Source organism: Protomyctophum parallelum, assembly GCF_964188405.1.
Source record: "Protomyctophum parallelum genome assembly, chromosome: 13".
In the NCBI taxonomy this organism is placed as follows: Eukaryota; Metazoa; Chordata; class Actinopteri; order Myctophiformes; family Myctophidae; genus Protomyctophum; species Protomyctophum parallelum.
This window is the reverse complement of record NC_139708.1, coordinates 9,859,487-9,874,979: the sequence shown is the minus strand read 5'-3', so window position 1 is coordinate 9,874,979 and position 15,493 is coordinate 9,859,487. Positions and strand designations below refer to the sequence as shown.

The following is a 15,493-nucleotide window of genomic DNA, read 5'->3' as shown; positions in this document are numbered from 1 at the left end:
TATATGCAGCTCCATCTCACTGAATTAGAATATTTTGTATAAGTACATTTTCTTCTGTAATAAAATTCATATATTCTCATTTCATTGTGCATAAAGTGTACTTCAAGTACTTCAAACATTTGTTTTAATCTTGATGATTCAGGTCAGGCCAGTTGGCTGGTCAGTTAAGCACAGTAATACCATGGTCAGTACACCAGTTACTAGTAGTTTTGGCTCTGTAGGCAGGTGCCAAATCTAGCTGGAATTTTGGAAAGGAAAATTAGCATCTCCATGAAGCTTGTCAACATACTGAAGCTAAAAAGATGTGTTGAAACCATTGTTAAGTTTTCACTATCAGTGGACCAACACCATGCAGATACCATGGCCTAAATCAGCACTGTGTTTTGTCATGTCCAGAGTCTCAACACAACCATCTATTATGATATTTTACAGCACTGTGTACCTCTGTACATTGACAAGCTTTATGTTGATGCTGATTTTCCTTTTCCAGCAGCACTTGGCACCTGCCCACAGTGCCAAAACTACTAGTAACTGGTGTAATGACCATGGTATTACTGTGCTTAACTGACCAGCCAACTGGCCTGACCTGAACCCCACATTGAATCTAGGTTGTATTGTCAAGAGGAAGGTGTGAGACATGAGACTGAACAATCCAAATTAATTTACGGCTGTTATCAAAGCAAACCTGGGCTTCCATAACACCTCAACAGTGCTACTGGCTGATCACCTCCATGCCACGCCCCATTGATGAAATAATTTGTTCAAAAGTAGCCCAGACCAAGTATTAACTGTATACTTTTCGACATTTCTCGTAAAATATTCTAATTCATTGAGATATTTTTATTATTTTTATGAGCTGTATGCCATAATCATCAAGATTAAAACAAAAAAAGGTTTTAAATACTTCACTTTATGCACAATGAATTGAGAATAATTATATGAAAGTTTCACTTTTTTAATTATATTACAGAAGAAAATCAACTTTTACAAAATATTCTAATTCAGTGAGATGGAGCTGTAGTTCCCAGCAACATCTGGGCACTTTGGCTATTTAGTAATAGTATATACTATTAGCAGTCAGCAGTGGAGCACTGTGCTCTCTCTCTGAGCGCAGAGAGTGGGGAGTGGGAGGGGCGAGCGCGCACACTACTACACTAGCTTCTTAAAGAGACAGGCTGCATTTTCACGGATTTGGCCATCATATCGCTACACTATACACATACTCCCGTCTCCCCCTTAAATATTTTTTTTTGCAAATCTGCGCTGATCTCATAAAAGACCTATGAAATCCTCAGGACGGAAATCCGTCCCCAGGACGGAGAACTTTAAGCCCTTACAGTGGAGTGGACACAGTGAGACAATAATGTATGGTTCTGCCCTACAGTGGAGTGGACGCAGTGAGACGCCAGACATTAGCAAGCACTCTTCCAGTAACCTTTATCTACAGTATATCTATTATACAGCTCTTCCCACACAGTCCCACGCTGACGGAGAGGAGAGGAGAGGAGAGGAGAGGAGAGGAGAGGAGAGGAGAGGAGAGGAGAGGAGAGGAGAGGAGAGGAGAGGAGAGGAGAGGAGAGGAGAGGAGATTAACAGTCCAATTTACATTACCATTGTTACCGTACCACTTGTTAGGAGTGAATAAGCACTTTAAAGCACTTTAAACCGCTACTCTCTCCTCAAAGTGACTGAGGAAAGCATTGCAAAGTACTGTATTTAGTAGGCTAAAGGCAAGCTAACAGAGCATTAATTGGTGTGCAAAATTGCAACGATGGTTTAAAATGTTGTTTCTTTTATTCTTTAGGGGCGCTATAGCCAATGCATGGCTTTTGAAGATTACGTCATGTGTTTATAGCACTTATCACGCAAAGCGTTTGCCAGCCAAGTCTATGGATTTTAATGTTTGTTTAGGGCACTAAATAACATCGTAGGACGTCATGTGACCGATATAAATACAATGGGCGCCCCTCACTTCACACAAGTGTGATTTTTTGTTAACGCTGCATATTCTGATAGTAGTCGTTGCTATAGACTCAGTTTGGTCAATGAACAAACACTCTATAGTATAGTGTTTGTTCAGTGACCGGGGTCTCCCTGTCTCTGCAGCTCATTAGTAAACAGAAACTACATTTTCAGGTGGGATACAAATGTCATCCAATCAGGATAAAAAACTTAAAAAAAAAACGATTTTAGTGTTCCAGTACCAATTTTGTCACCAATTCCACTTTGACTTGTGTGTCCTGTATGAGTTCATGAGTTCTCTATCCTGATTGAATGAAAGTGATATCCCAATGTAAAAATATTTTTTTCCTAAACAGAACTGGAGAGACGGCCATAGTATTTGATTGAATCAATTGTAGAAAAATATTCCATTTAAAATTTAAATTCAAACAATAGGGCTTATACCTCAAACTAATCAATTTAGTTCATTTTTTTTTCTTTTTAAATAGAATAGTTTTGCAACAAAAACTTGCTTCTTGATCATTCGATTCATGGAAAAAAGCAAGTGACACAGAACAACGTCTAGTAAAAAGCCTGTACTTTGGTGGTTCCGTTGTCGTAGATGGGGATCATGTTCTCTGCTCCCTGCTTGACCTTCAGCTCAATGTTGAGCTGTCTCTCCAGAGCAGAGATGCGCTCCTGACTGGCCGACTTACGGCTGACCGGAGACTGAGGAGCATCTGTGTGGGAGGGGATAAGATTAGGTGTCAGCTTACTTATGTAAAAGTATCAATACTGCAATGTAGAAATACTATGTTACAAGTAAAAGCCCGGAATTCAAAATGCACGTACAAATGTATTGGCATTCAAAATATACTTAAAAGTACCAAAAGTTAGAGAATATAATTATAGAGAATGTCCAATTTCAAGTTTTTTTTTTTTTTTTAATAGCAGCTCTACACGATGCAACGCATTGTGAGCTTGTAGAGCCTAAATGGCCGAAATATATAAAGGACTGAAGTGGTTAATGTATGTTTTGTAATAATAATCAAAATCTACAAAGTAACTAGAAACTAAAGTCAATTGTTGATTAATTATTCATTGTTGATAATTTATTAATTGTCATAACCTTTTTCATATCAAGGCCCATTATTTATTTGGCATTTCAGCCACGGGCCACCGTTTCACCGTTATATATATTATAATATTTTGTTATCCTTGGATATGTTTTTCTCCAAAATCCAATGCTGTATTGATGTGGTACCATAGGAGAGATACCAGATCAAAATAACAATCATTTAACATTGTCTAATTGTGTAGACTTCTTGAAAATGAATTAATGCAGCAGGTGTTTAACAAAAATGTTACTCTTGAGAGTGTAAAATTAAGCCCTGGGGTCCCTCGCCTTTGTTGTCGTCGTGTCCCTTGACCACGATGTGTGCGTCCAGCTCCTGCAGCTGGTCATGCAGGGTGTCCAGCTTGCGCGCCGAGCTGCGCAGCTGCGAGTCCACCTGCTGCGCGTTGCGCTTGTCGGTGGTGGCGCGCCGCAGGTTCTCGGCGCCCTGCTTGATCTTGAGCTCGCAGCGGATCTCGCGCCGGATGCGCGCGCGCTCCTCGTCCAGCCGCTGCTGCACCCGGGAGTCGGAGAAGTCGGTGGCCTGGTCCAGACCCAGCTGCTGCAGCACCGACAGCCCGCCCGGGTCACCCTGCAGCGGAGAGGGGAGGAGGAGGAGGAGAGGTTTTAGTCCATACATTAAAATAGTTCCACTAGCCCAGGGGGTTTTCAACCCTTTTCATATCAAGGACTACTATTCATTCAGCATTTGAGCCCACGGACCATACGATTCTTTCCACAATAGGAGAGATACAGTAACAGGCAAATAAATGTTGATCAAAATAACAATCATGCTACATTCTCAAATTGTGTAGACTTTTTGCAAATTAAGTAATGCAGGTGTTTAACAATACTTTTACTCTCGAGGGTGTAAAATGAAACCAAATGGACCCGTAAAAGGTCCATTTGTTTTCATTCAAACTTTCCATGATTTAGCCAGGGACCACCTGAAACCTCCTCAAGGACCACAGGTGGTCCCCAGACCACTGGTTGAAAACCACTGAACTAGCCGATCTACATCGACACGTTGTGAGCTTGTAGATCTGATACTTTCACTGTTTGTTTTATTTGAATCCTGAAAACAGGACATGAGGTTTCTTCTACCCAACAGAGATACGACATTGTAAAGCTCTGGGAAAAGACCTGGGAGGCATTCATCCAACACTCACACTGTACACCAGATGATCATAATATCACACACACACACACACACACACACACACACACACACACACACACACACACACACACACACACACACACACACACACACACACACACACACACACACACACACACACACACACACACACACACACACACACACACACACACACACACACACACACACACCTTCTCATTCACAGCCCATTCATCCAAACAGAAAAGTTCTATTTAATTGTATTAAATTATGTCAAACTCACCTGTACGAAAAGCTTGAATTATCGTCTTACTATCTGCAAAGTGTTTGTTTCATAAAAATCCACCACATGTTATGAGCTACTTCCTGTCAAGAAATTCCTTGCAGATCATTAGAGTTTGGAAGCACTCATTATCAGTAAAGCAACCTCCTGCATTATGTGCAAATTCTAGACAGGTGGTACACATGGGCTGTTGAGTGATAGTCAACGAGCACTTCCAAACTCCGGCACTTAGAAATAAATCTTCTGCAAGGAATTGACAGGGAGTAGCTCATAACATGTCTACAGTGGATTTTTATTAAACAAATAACACATTGCAGATAGAAAGAGGATAATTCAAGATTTCCGTACAGCTGCAATGTTGGTGAGTTTGACGTTGTTAAATACAATCAGATAGGACTTTTCTGTTTGGATGAATGGGCTGTCTATGGGAAGTTGCACCTAGGTAGCACCTTGCTGGCAAGATGGCAGCCGTCTGGCATCAATGGCCGTGACAGTGACAACCGATATCCCATAGGCCGAACTCGGAATCTCCGGTGTTTACACAAAAACGCTTCCAAACAGCTTCCTCGCTGTCTGCATTATGTTCCTACGGGACAGAGAGTGTGACTGACTTTCCATATTTTGATGTATACTTGTGGGAACGTTTGGTCCTCACAAGTATAGTAATACAAGTATGCACGCGCACGCACACACACACACGCACGCACACGCACACGCACACGCACACACACACATACACACAGAGGGCCTGATTCTTCAACGTGTTTCCGCTGATATATTGCCGTGACGCTGGCGGAAAGGCATTTACGTGGATTTCCCACATTAATTTGGAATTCATGGAAATGGCCGTGAACTTGACGCTGACTTTGGTTCGTCGGTAACTCCGCTAAATCCTCCGCCACCTCTTTAGGTGGCGGAGAAATTTGCGGAAGCATACACTTGCAAATAGATTTATTCAGAAGGCTTTAGTCTTCATGCTGAATCAATAAATAGTCCCCAAATCTCAGATAAAATATGTAGGCATGTGCCCCCAACATATTGGTCGATCAGCACAAAAAATCAGCACAAAAAACGATATATATATATATATATAAAAGCCGAGTGCACTTGTATGCCTAAATGCATGCATTATAGGCAAGTTAGCCTATAGAGTCCCATATACAGAAACTGCCCCGCAAGCCGACACCTTTTTATTTATTTATTAGGATATTTATATCATGCGCGATTGGGGATGCTCACTCGGCAGCCTTCTACTCGAAGTGCAACGGTTGTGAGCTTGTAGATCGGATCTCGCGGACTCGCGCTGCATGTTAAAAAACAAATTCACAGTTATAATAAGAACATAGGCTTATCTGCATTCTGCACTGTACGAATCCAACATAGTTTAGTGTAGACAGTAATGCCTGCAGTAGGCGGCGGCAGGCCTAATGAAATTGTTTTGTTACGGAGACTGTCGGTGTGTGTGTGTGTGTGTGTGTGTGTGTGTGTGGGGGGGGGGGGGGGGGGGGTGCGTGTGTGTGTGTGTGTGTGTGTGTGTGTGTGTGTGTGTGTGTGTGTGTGTGTGTGTGTGTGTGTGTGTGTGTGTGTGTGTGTGTGTGTGTGTGTGGCGGAGGGCAGACAGCAGCGTACTGCCGATCCGATTCACATTGGAAAATGAATAGGGCTAATTAGCCCTATATAAAAAAATAGAAGACCAATATTAGCCTAATGAATGCAGCGTGTTTGAAAGTCGGCCAGTCATATCAGTTTTAAACCAGCTCACCTCCACTCGTGAACATGACGGACACACAGACAGAATTTATAATAATGTATATTTATATTGATCACTGCCACACACAGAATAGTTTAACTCACTGGATAAACTCACTGGATTATAATTTCTTCAGACAAGAGGATCCCAGGCCTACGAGGTAGGCCTAGGCCTATAATATATTTACTTATGAATGTATGGGCTACTGTTCTTTATCGCGCAACAGTGTCGAGGGCCCATGCAGCCCCCCTCCCTCTCTCGTCTCTCTCTCTCTCTCGCTCTCTCTGAAAATACGACTTTTGCATTGACATATCCGATATTTTCAATATCGGATATGTTTTACCTCTGCAAAGGTGTGAGTGAACACCCGCCTTGGTCCCGAACTTAATTAAATAAATTATAATTATATTGCTTCAGCGGAGCACGCACCATTGTAAGCTTGGATATAGCAGTGACCGCGGCTGTGATCTCAGACAAACTGCTGTCTGCTGAGTCATGCTTGAAGCCTTTTATGGTACGATATGGGGCGTGGATCAATGCAGATGAGGTTGTCGGTTGCTTTTCCGATCACTTTGCACCCGCTGCTTTCAGTATGACATACACCTGCGATACGCCAGCGCACCTGTGGTACACACCACTCTCTGAATAACACGTCATCTCAACGTAGCTTGATCGGACGGATAAATACGATATCTGTTTCCGTCACCGTTACACTCTGGCGCATTTCGTTTTTGAAGAATCAGGACCAGAGTGAGTGAGTGAGTGAGTGAGTGCTGAAGGGGCCATTCAGCCATCCTGCCATCCATCCTAGCCTCCCATTCAGCTCAGCAGATCTGATTACAGCCTCTCCTCTCGGATATCTGCAGCTACATTCATACCGAAGGCACAAACTCCCTTATGGTCGTCAACTGTGATCTTTAGGACTGTCTGTTCGTTCCACTGCTTGGAGAGTGATCCAGTTTGACGTGTGCGTTCAGACGTAGCCTGAACGGCACTGACCTGTCACACATTGGCTGCTTGTTGATCGGCTATTTTCAGCAGAAACTGAAAACTGAAAATACACTAGTATAGCCCTGAGGGACTCCGCTCGTATATAACCTTGTATATAAACATTGCGTTGCGGCGTGCTGTGAGCTTGTAGATCAGCTATTTTCACTAGTCTTTTGAAATATATACTGTATACAGGTATATATATTTTTTTTTTAAATAGATTTGTACTCGCGTTGTGACCCATAAACAGCGCTTTAGCAGGAAGGCCAAAAGGGGAGGGTCTGGCCAGGCAACACCACACTCATGTTTAAACCATAATCCACCCATAGATTACAGAATACAAGTATTTCATCACAGTCCTTACAGACTGCCAAGGCAAGCCAGACATGGCACTAGTCCAGGACCTGCAGGCTTTGTAATAATGTGTGGCCCGTTGCACAAACATGATGATCATGAGACCTTAATGTGTGACGTATGGAGAGCGGTGGCTTAACAGGGGGCCAACATCGTACGCTGCAGAAAATCATGACATACTGAAAATAGAATCAGATTTCACAAACACTACTACAAACACTACTACCAAGTGAGCACCCAGACATGCAACCACTGACCGAGTTAACATATCTGGATACACATGTTTTAGGAAAGATAGAACAGGTAAAGCAGGGGGGGGGTGTTCTAATCTATATTAGGGAATGTATTAAATGTGTGGAGCTTGAATTGGCTGTAAACGTGGAGTGTCTGGGAATCAATGTAATACTTTCTCCCAACATGAATTTTAACATAGTTGTACTTTATAATCCTCCATCTCATAATGCTGATTTTTATAATGAATTGAAAAGTCTTCTCTCTGCTTGTGATAAATGTAATGAGACTATATTTTTGGGGGACTACAATGTAAATTGGGCTGATAAAAAGGGCAAATTAAAACTGAAATCTGTAATGGATAAACATAAATATAAGCAGTTGATTGATAAACCCACTCGCATCACTAGGACGAGTGAAACTCTTATAGATCTGATTTTCACAAATAGACCAGAGAGAGCAATAAAAACATATAATCTTATCACTGGACTTTCAGATCATAATATGACCTTGATTGTAAGAAAACTAACAGGAAAACGTCTGGTTCACCATAGTAAAACGGAAGGTCGAACCTCAACGACAGGAATTCCTAGGGCGAACATAGTTAACTTTGAACACGATTTAATGGAAATAAATTGGGAATGTGTAACTAGAGAACAGGAAATTGCCTCAATTTTGGGCAATTTAATAAATAAATACACCAAAACATGGACAAGTAGGGCAAAGAAATATTATCTCCCCTGGTTTAATAATGACATCTTCCAGCTCGCTAAAAAGCGAGGTCTTGCTCTTAAAAAGTCTCTAAAGACAAAAAACACTACTGATTACCTGCTCTTCACAGGTTTGAGGAACAAAGTGCTGTCTGAGCTAAGGAAGGCCAGGAGTAACTACTTCCACAAACTTATTGAAGAGGCCAATGGCAACAGCTCTAAGCTATGGCAGCACATCAACAGAGTAGCAGACTCTAGTAGGCATAAACACGCTAAAATAAATTGTTTGAAAGTAAACAATGGCATTGTGGATAACAATGTGGCCATGGCAAATGCTTTCAACAATTTCTTTATTAAGTCTGTAGAGGAATTGTCCAGTAATTTCAGATCCACTGAGTCACCCTATGAGGAGACTGACAATGCTTATCCAGATGATTTCCAAATCAAAGAGGTGTCTAGTGATGCAGTAAAAAAAATGCATCGCAAACATGAGTAGCTCAATGTCAAAGGACATCCACGGCTTATATGCTGAACTAATTAAAAAAAATCTGACCTGCTTACTAGAGCCTATCACTTACTTAGTTAACTTATCTATAAAAACAAAAAGATTCCCAGAGAGCTGGAAAACGGCAATAATTGCCCCGATCCACAAGTCAGGGGACAAGGACTTGGCTAGCAATTATAGACCCATTGCTCTTCTTCCTGTTGTCTCAAAAATATTAGAAAAGAGCGTTGCCATGCAACTAACTGAATATTTGGAGTCTAAGCAACTACTGCACCCACAGCAGTTTGGATTTAGACCCAAACATTCTACCAAGACAGCTAACTGTTACTTACTTGACAGGTTCAAAGGTCTACTGGTGAGGGTACAAGTTGTGGGGACAGTGTTCTTGGACCTAAAAAAGGCCTTTGACACTGTCCATCATGGAGTCTTGTTGTCTAAGTTAAAACATTTCAAAGTGTCAGCAGAAGCTTCACAGTGGTTTAAGTCATATCTGGGAGGGAGACAGCAGTGTGTCAGGGTCAATGGGGAGAAATCATTGCTGCTCCCCAAGGGTCGGTACTTGAACCACTGCTATTTACTATGTACATTAACGATCTTCCTAATACCTGCCCAGGCGTTAGCTGCCAAATGTATGCTGATGACACTGTCATCTATACATCTGCTAAAACAGCCAGCATGGCAGCTGCGCAGCTGACACAGGAACTAGAGAACATCTCCAACTGGCTAGAGTCATCACAATTAACTTTAAATGTTAAAAAAAAAAGTTTCAATGTGTATCTCCATCCGCAGCAGGCCTGCTTTGAGGTACGCATCAAAAATGAAACTCTTATGGAAATGGGTGAAGTAAAATATTTAGGAATAATCTTGGATAAAAACTTAAAATTTGAAAAACAGGTAAAGCATAATGCAAGAAGGTCAAACCAAATCTAAATTGTTTTCGTCATATTAGAAGGGACCTATCAGCCAAAAATGCACAGCTGTATATGCATGCTATGATTTTCTCACACCTATCATACAGCATCACAACATGGTCACAATCCTCTCAAACTGTCTTAAAACCAATAACATCAATATACAAACAGGCTATAAAAATCATGGATCAAAAACCAATGAGATGGCACATTTGTGGTGTTCTAAAAAAACACAACCTTTTTACATTTGAAAATTTTGTATTTTTTTCTACTATCAAATTGGTTTTTAAGTGTTTACAGGGTCATGTCTCACCTTTGTTCTCTGGACTGATAGTTAGACTTCCGAGCTCTGGTAGAGCAACCACTCGCGCCTCAACAAGTGGTAACTGTGTTGTTCCCAGGTGTAACAACACATTCGGACAGTCTGCCTTTTCAGTAAAGGGAGCTAACTTATGGAACTCCTTGCCTACGGTCTTAAAACTAGAGACGGATGGTAATGTGTTCTATAGAGGTCTCAAACTATGGTTGAAATCAGATCAACTGTGCTCACATGTATAGCTCCTGACTGGTTACGAGAATTATTATGTTTACTTTTGTACTGGAGGTTATGTAATGTACTGTAACCTTGCTGTAAATATCACTTGAATGTACTTTTTATTGAATGTACTTCTTATTTTTAGATTGGGTGTTCTTTTAACTTTGTATTTTCAGAAAAGTCTCCTATGGACAAGTGGTGAAAACTAGCACTCGTGCTAACACACTGTAAACGATGCATCTACAAGTTGTACAATTGTGCAATGAGCAATGTGATTGTTATGTCCATATCAAATAAATAAACATAAACATAAACATAGTATGGATCAAACAGCCAGATTAATGCTTTTAAGTGGAACAATTGTTCCACTTAACCCGCCTTACCCCATCCATCTGCATGGCTGCCGTTTTGAAAGATCTTTCCGTCCAACCGTAAAACAACCATTCTATAGTGAAGACCAGGAAAACTGTCCTCACAATGTCCATTTCTCAAATTCTACTACACTTGTGAAGATCAAATGTCCAATTACTGTACTATAGGACCTATAGTATAGTAATACCTCTGTTCAAAATGTATAGTTTGTGTGTGTGAGACAGACAGACAAACAGAGCCAGATAGCCTGTACACTGCTGCGGTTTTTAGCAGCGTTTTTACCGGTTTTCCGAAAAACGCGTCCAGTCTGCAAGGACCTTAAAGGTGGTTGCACACTGGGCGCGTTTTTCGGAAAACCGATGGAAAAACACAGCTAAAAATCCAAAATCGCGTCCGGTGTGTAGGGATCAAGGGACCTTATAGGCGAGTAAATCTATGAAAAAAAGCACCTTACCCCAAAAGAATTGCAACAAAAGGTTTATTTTTTTTTGTAGTATTAGGTGTCCCTAATAACATACTAAAAGTTTACCAAAGTTTGACCACCCGAAAGGTGTTATTTTCAAGATGGCGTCCAAGATGGCCTAAAAACCATTAAAATAGCCTAACTCCTTCATTATTCATCCTAGACAAGTACTTTTTGTGTCTAACCCTATGTTTTTGGGGCCTAGGAGTCCATTGAACTTGTTCAAATTGCATAGATACAATTAGATAATTATGAAATCCAATATTGTGTTTGTGACTCTGTTAAAACCCTCTGAAATAGTCACCAGTTTCAAGTTAACTAAACTAAATATTTAATAAATGTCTGAATATTTATATATTTTTTGGAATAAGGTTTCAAGATATCCTCAAAACACAACAAAACTAATAGTCACAATTTTCAGTAATTCAGAAGGTTGTGGCAGAGAATATTGTCAGTTGATAGATAATAGCCTACATGATTGCAATATTGAAACGTTTTGGATAGCTTGGTGGATAAACTTTGGCTCAAACTACTGTAAATAATTCATCATTATACAAAACTAATTTCTTGCATTATAGAGCGTCGCAGTCCCGCCCCCTTTCATGGGCCCATGAAATAATTCCCAATGCATTTTTCCCATAGACATTTCGAAACGTATTTATTGAAAGACATTATAAGCGTCGTACAAAGCCAACTCTTGTCGTGACAAATCATGACAACAAACACAATATTTTGGACCAAACAAATAAATACAAAGAAGAAAAACAACAAGTGTTGTAATCTGCTGTTTTTTTCTACTTTCTAATTCTTTGTTTGGCCCAAAACATTGTGTTTATTTATTGTCATGATTTGTCACGACAAGAGTTGGCTTTGTCCGCGGCGTAAACGTCTTTAAATAAATACTTTTTGAAAAGTCTATGAGGAAAATGAACGGTGATTTCTTCTCTGTCTCTCTCTCTCTCTCGAGGGGGCAGGACTGCGACGCTCTACTTACTCTTAGTGCAGAGTAGTCAGAACCTAAGTCTCTACCGGGTGCAGAGGGGTGTATGATAGGTGGGGTTGGGTGAGAAGGTAAAGGGGGGTCCGGTCTAGAGTTTAGTGGGCCTAGGGTTCCCCTCAGGTGGGTACAGGGGAGTATGGGGAGTGGGGGGGTCACTGGATTTCTCCCTGGGGACTTGGAGCACAGAAGAGCAAAGTTAATTAGACCCTCATGGTCTTCTCCTCTATGCATGTCCGAGGTGGCTAAATGGTGCATTTTATATAGCGCCTTTATCCAAGGCGCTTTACAGAGATTGTGCATTACATTCACCCATTCACACACACATTCATACACCGATGGCAGCGGAAACCATGCAAGGCACCAACTAGCACATCGGGAGCAATTAGGGGTTCAGTGTCTTGCTCAAGGACACTTCGACAGTAACTCTGGGGGAGCCCGGGTTCGAACTGGCAACCTTACGGTTACCATCCAGGCACTCTACCCCTGAGCCACCGCCGCCCCGTGGCTCATACAGTACATGTCCCATTAAAGCTATGGGGCACTTGAGAGCTTGAGAGATTGGGGCTTGTCTGTCCCTGTGGTGGTAGTTCTAAGACCTCCATGTTGTGATATTGATTAATATGGGGGGTGGGTTCAATTAATCGATTATTAATCGGCAGAGCTGTCGACTATTGTCAACATATTCCCCAATTTCCACTGAGATTATGGGGTGAATGAATGTGGCCAGACCCATCTTCTCTTTCTGTCATAGTGACATAATATTGTCCTGCATCAGATCATGTCCAAATCAGGTTCTCCAATCTCCAGTAGCCTCTTCAGTTTTTTGAAGATTTTTTGAGTGGTGCAACCACTCCCTTACGGAGCTATGTGTGTGGCTGGCTGGGTCTGAGCACTATGGGTGTGGCTGGCTGGCTGGCTGTGTCTGAGCACTATGTGTGTGGCTGTGTGGCTGGCTGTGTCTGAGCACTATGTGTGTGGCTGGCTGGCTGGCTCTGAGCACTATGTGTGTGGCTGGCTGGCTGGCTGGCTCTGAGCACTATGTTTGTGGCTGGCTGGCTGGGTCTGAGGATAGATAGATAGATAGATAGATAGATAGATAGATAGATAGATAGATAGATAGATAGATAGATAGATAGATAGATAGATAGATAGATAGATAGATAGATAGATATTATAGCAGTGACTGACTGAGACATCGAGCGTGCGTCCGCAACTGGTTGTGGCCCCCATCAAGTGACCTTTTGACCAATGCGGCCCTCGCCCCAAGTTGAGTTCGACACCCCTGCTCTAGGCCCATGAGGGGCCATTTCTCTCCACTGTATCCCCACTGAGGAGTCCATCTTCCCCATAGACCAGTGGCCATTTGGTTCTACTGACTTAGTGTGTTTGCTGCAAAGACACTCAGCGTTGTGAGCTTTTATAGATTGCCTATTTTCACAATGTTTGTCCCGGCCCACAGTTTGGGAACCACTACCCTTATAGGGGACTTATTTTTATTTTATTTATTGCCAGACACCTTTACAAAAAAAAAGGGCAGATATTTCTCTGTAAATTTATTCCATGATTTGTGTAATATTCCCATGCAGTCTATCACTTGGCAGCCATGCTTTTACAAATGTCACATGACAGTACCACCCAGTAATAATGAATATATTCCTTATTGTTATGATATCAAAATAAATCTCCTGAAAGCTTTCACAGAATGTGAATTGTGTATAGGTGATGAATTCACTTATACAGCAGTACGGCATTATAGAAAAGGGAAATGTCCTATTACACTGTTATAACCTTATAAACAATTGCTTTAATATATCATTGTACTTTTATATAATTTATATATGCTAATTGGATTCCTAGATAACCAAAACATAGGGTTAGACACCAAAATTATTTTTCTAGGATGAATAATGGAGTAGTAATGGTATTTTAAGAACTGGCGGCGGCCATCTTGAAAATAACACCTTTCGGGTGGTCAAACTTTGGTAACCTTTTAGTATGTTATTAAGGACACCTAATACTACAAAAAAAAGTTGAGAAACCTTTTGTTGCAATTTCTTTAGGGTCAAACCATATTTGTACCCGCCTATTAACAGTCAGGAAGTCGAACAGCACAAGCAGGTTGTCTGTAACTGTGACACACACACACACCCACACAACACACTACAAAGTGAATCCCTGGCCCTAACTACAAAAAGACAGAACTCCCCCCAACTCCCCCCCACCCCACTGTGGCACACAGATGAAAAAGAAAACACAGCGGGGGGAAAAAAACGGGAAAGAAAGCTCAAAGGCTGAGTCACCGTTCAAATCTAGATGATTTTGTACTAGGAAGTGAGCGAGGAAGTGGAGAGAATAGAGGGGTGGGGGTTGGGGCATGCAGATAACACCTGGCTTATGCTATGCTTATACTGGTGTCACGCTACTAAAAATAGCCCGAGCATCAGTCTAAACTACATACTATTGAACATAATAATATGTAGATTTAAACTATTATGCTAACAGGTAAACGGTAAACCTATACAGTAGCGTTTGTCTAAATAACAACCGGCTATCTAAATAGATGCCTCAATCATACAAGTGGATGTGTCAAGGCGTCACAACAACCTGAGACGTTGTGAACTTGTAGATCTGCAGTTTTGGGGCAATGAGATTTGGTGTATTGATAAAAAGAGGTTCTGTTTTACTAAGAATAAGAGGGTTTAAGTGGATAAGTGCGACCGATTTAGAGCTTGTGGATCTGCTACTTTTGATGACGCTGCAGTACGATCAAGCCAGGTGTTCGTTTACAGAAAAACATACAAAGTTAGAATACGTCGATGAGAGGTTTCTGCCCGACAGCAAATGATACATATAGCTTATGTTTTTTTTATTTTAAATATTTTTTTTCAAATCAAAATAGCATGAAAGCCATGTGAGTCATGAATCACAATAATGAGTCAGTGATTCATGTCATGAATCACTGACTCATTATTTAACAACGCCTACCCCGGGTCCTGTCGCCAAAGCTTCGAATTTGGCTCGTTTTTAGGGCGAGAAGCACCAACTATTATTTTTCTCGAAGGTCAGCCCAATTACAGTGTACATCTAAAATTACACAGATGCTTTCCTGGATTAGATGAAACGAGCAGTGGCGAGTCCCATCGGCAGCCAACAGTCTGTCTTGAGAGACTAGTGGCATATAGAGACATAGCGA

At 41.3% G+C, this 15,493-nt stretch overlaps 1 protein-coding gene across 2 annotated transcripts in view; it reads right to left on the bottom strand.

The window, feature by feature from the left end:
* The window catches only part of LOC310869820 (serine/threonine-protein kinase N2-like), a 76,969-nt gene that overhangs the window by 26,471 nt on the left and 35,005 nt on the right, over nt 1-15,493 (bottom strand). For both annotated transcript variants that reach the window (XM_083780761.1, XM_083780760.1), the window contains exons 2-3: nt 3,347-3,647; nt 2,542-2,681 (exon numbers count right to left, since the gene is read on the bottom strand). In XM_083780761.1, the coding sequence (XP_083636887.1) occupies nt 2,542-2,681; nt 3,347-3,647 (441 nt within the window). The remainder of the gene's footprint in view (nt 1-2,541; nt 2,682-3,346; nt 3,648-15,493) is intronic.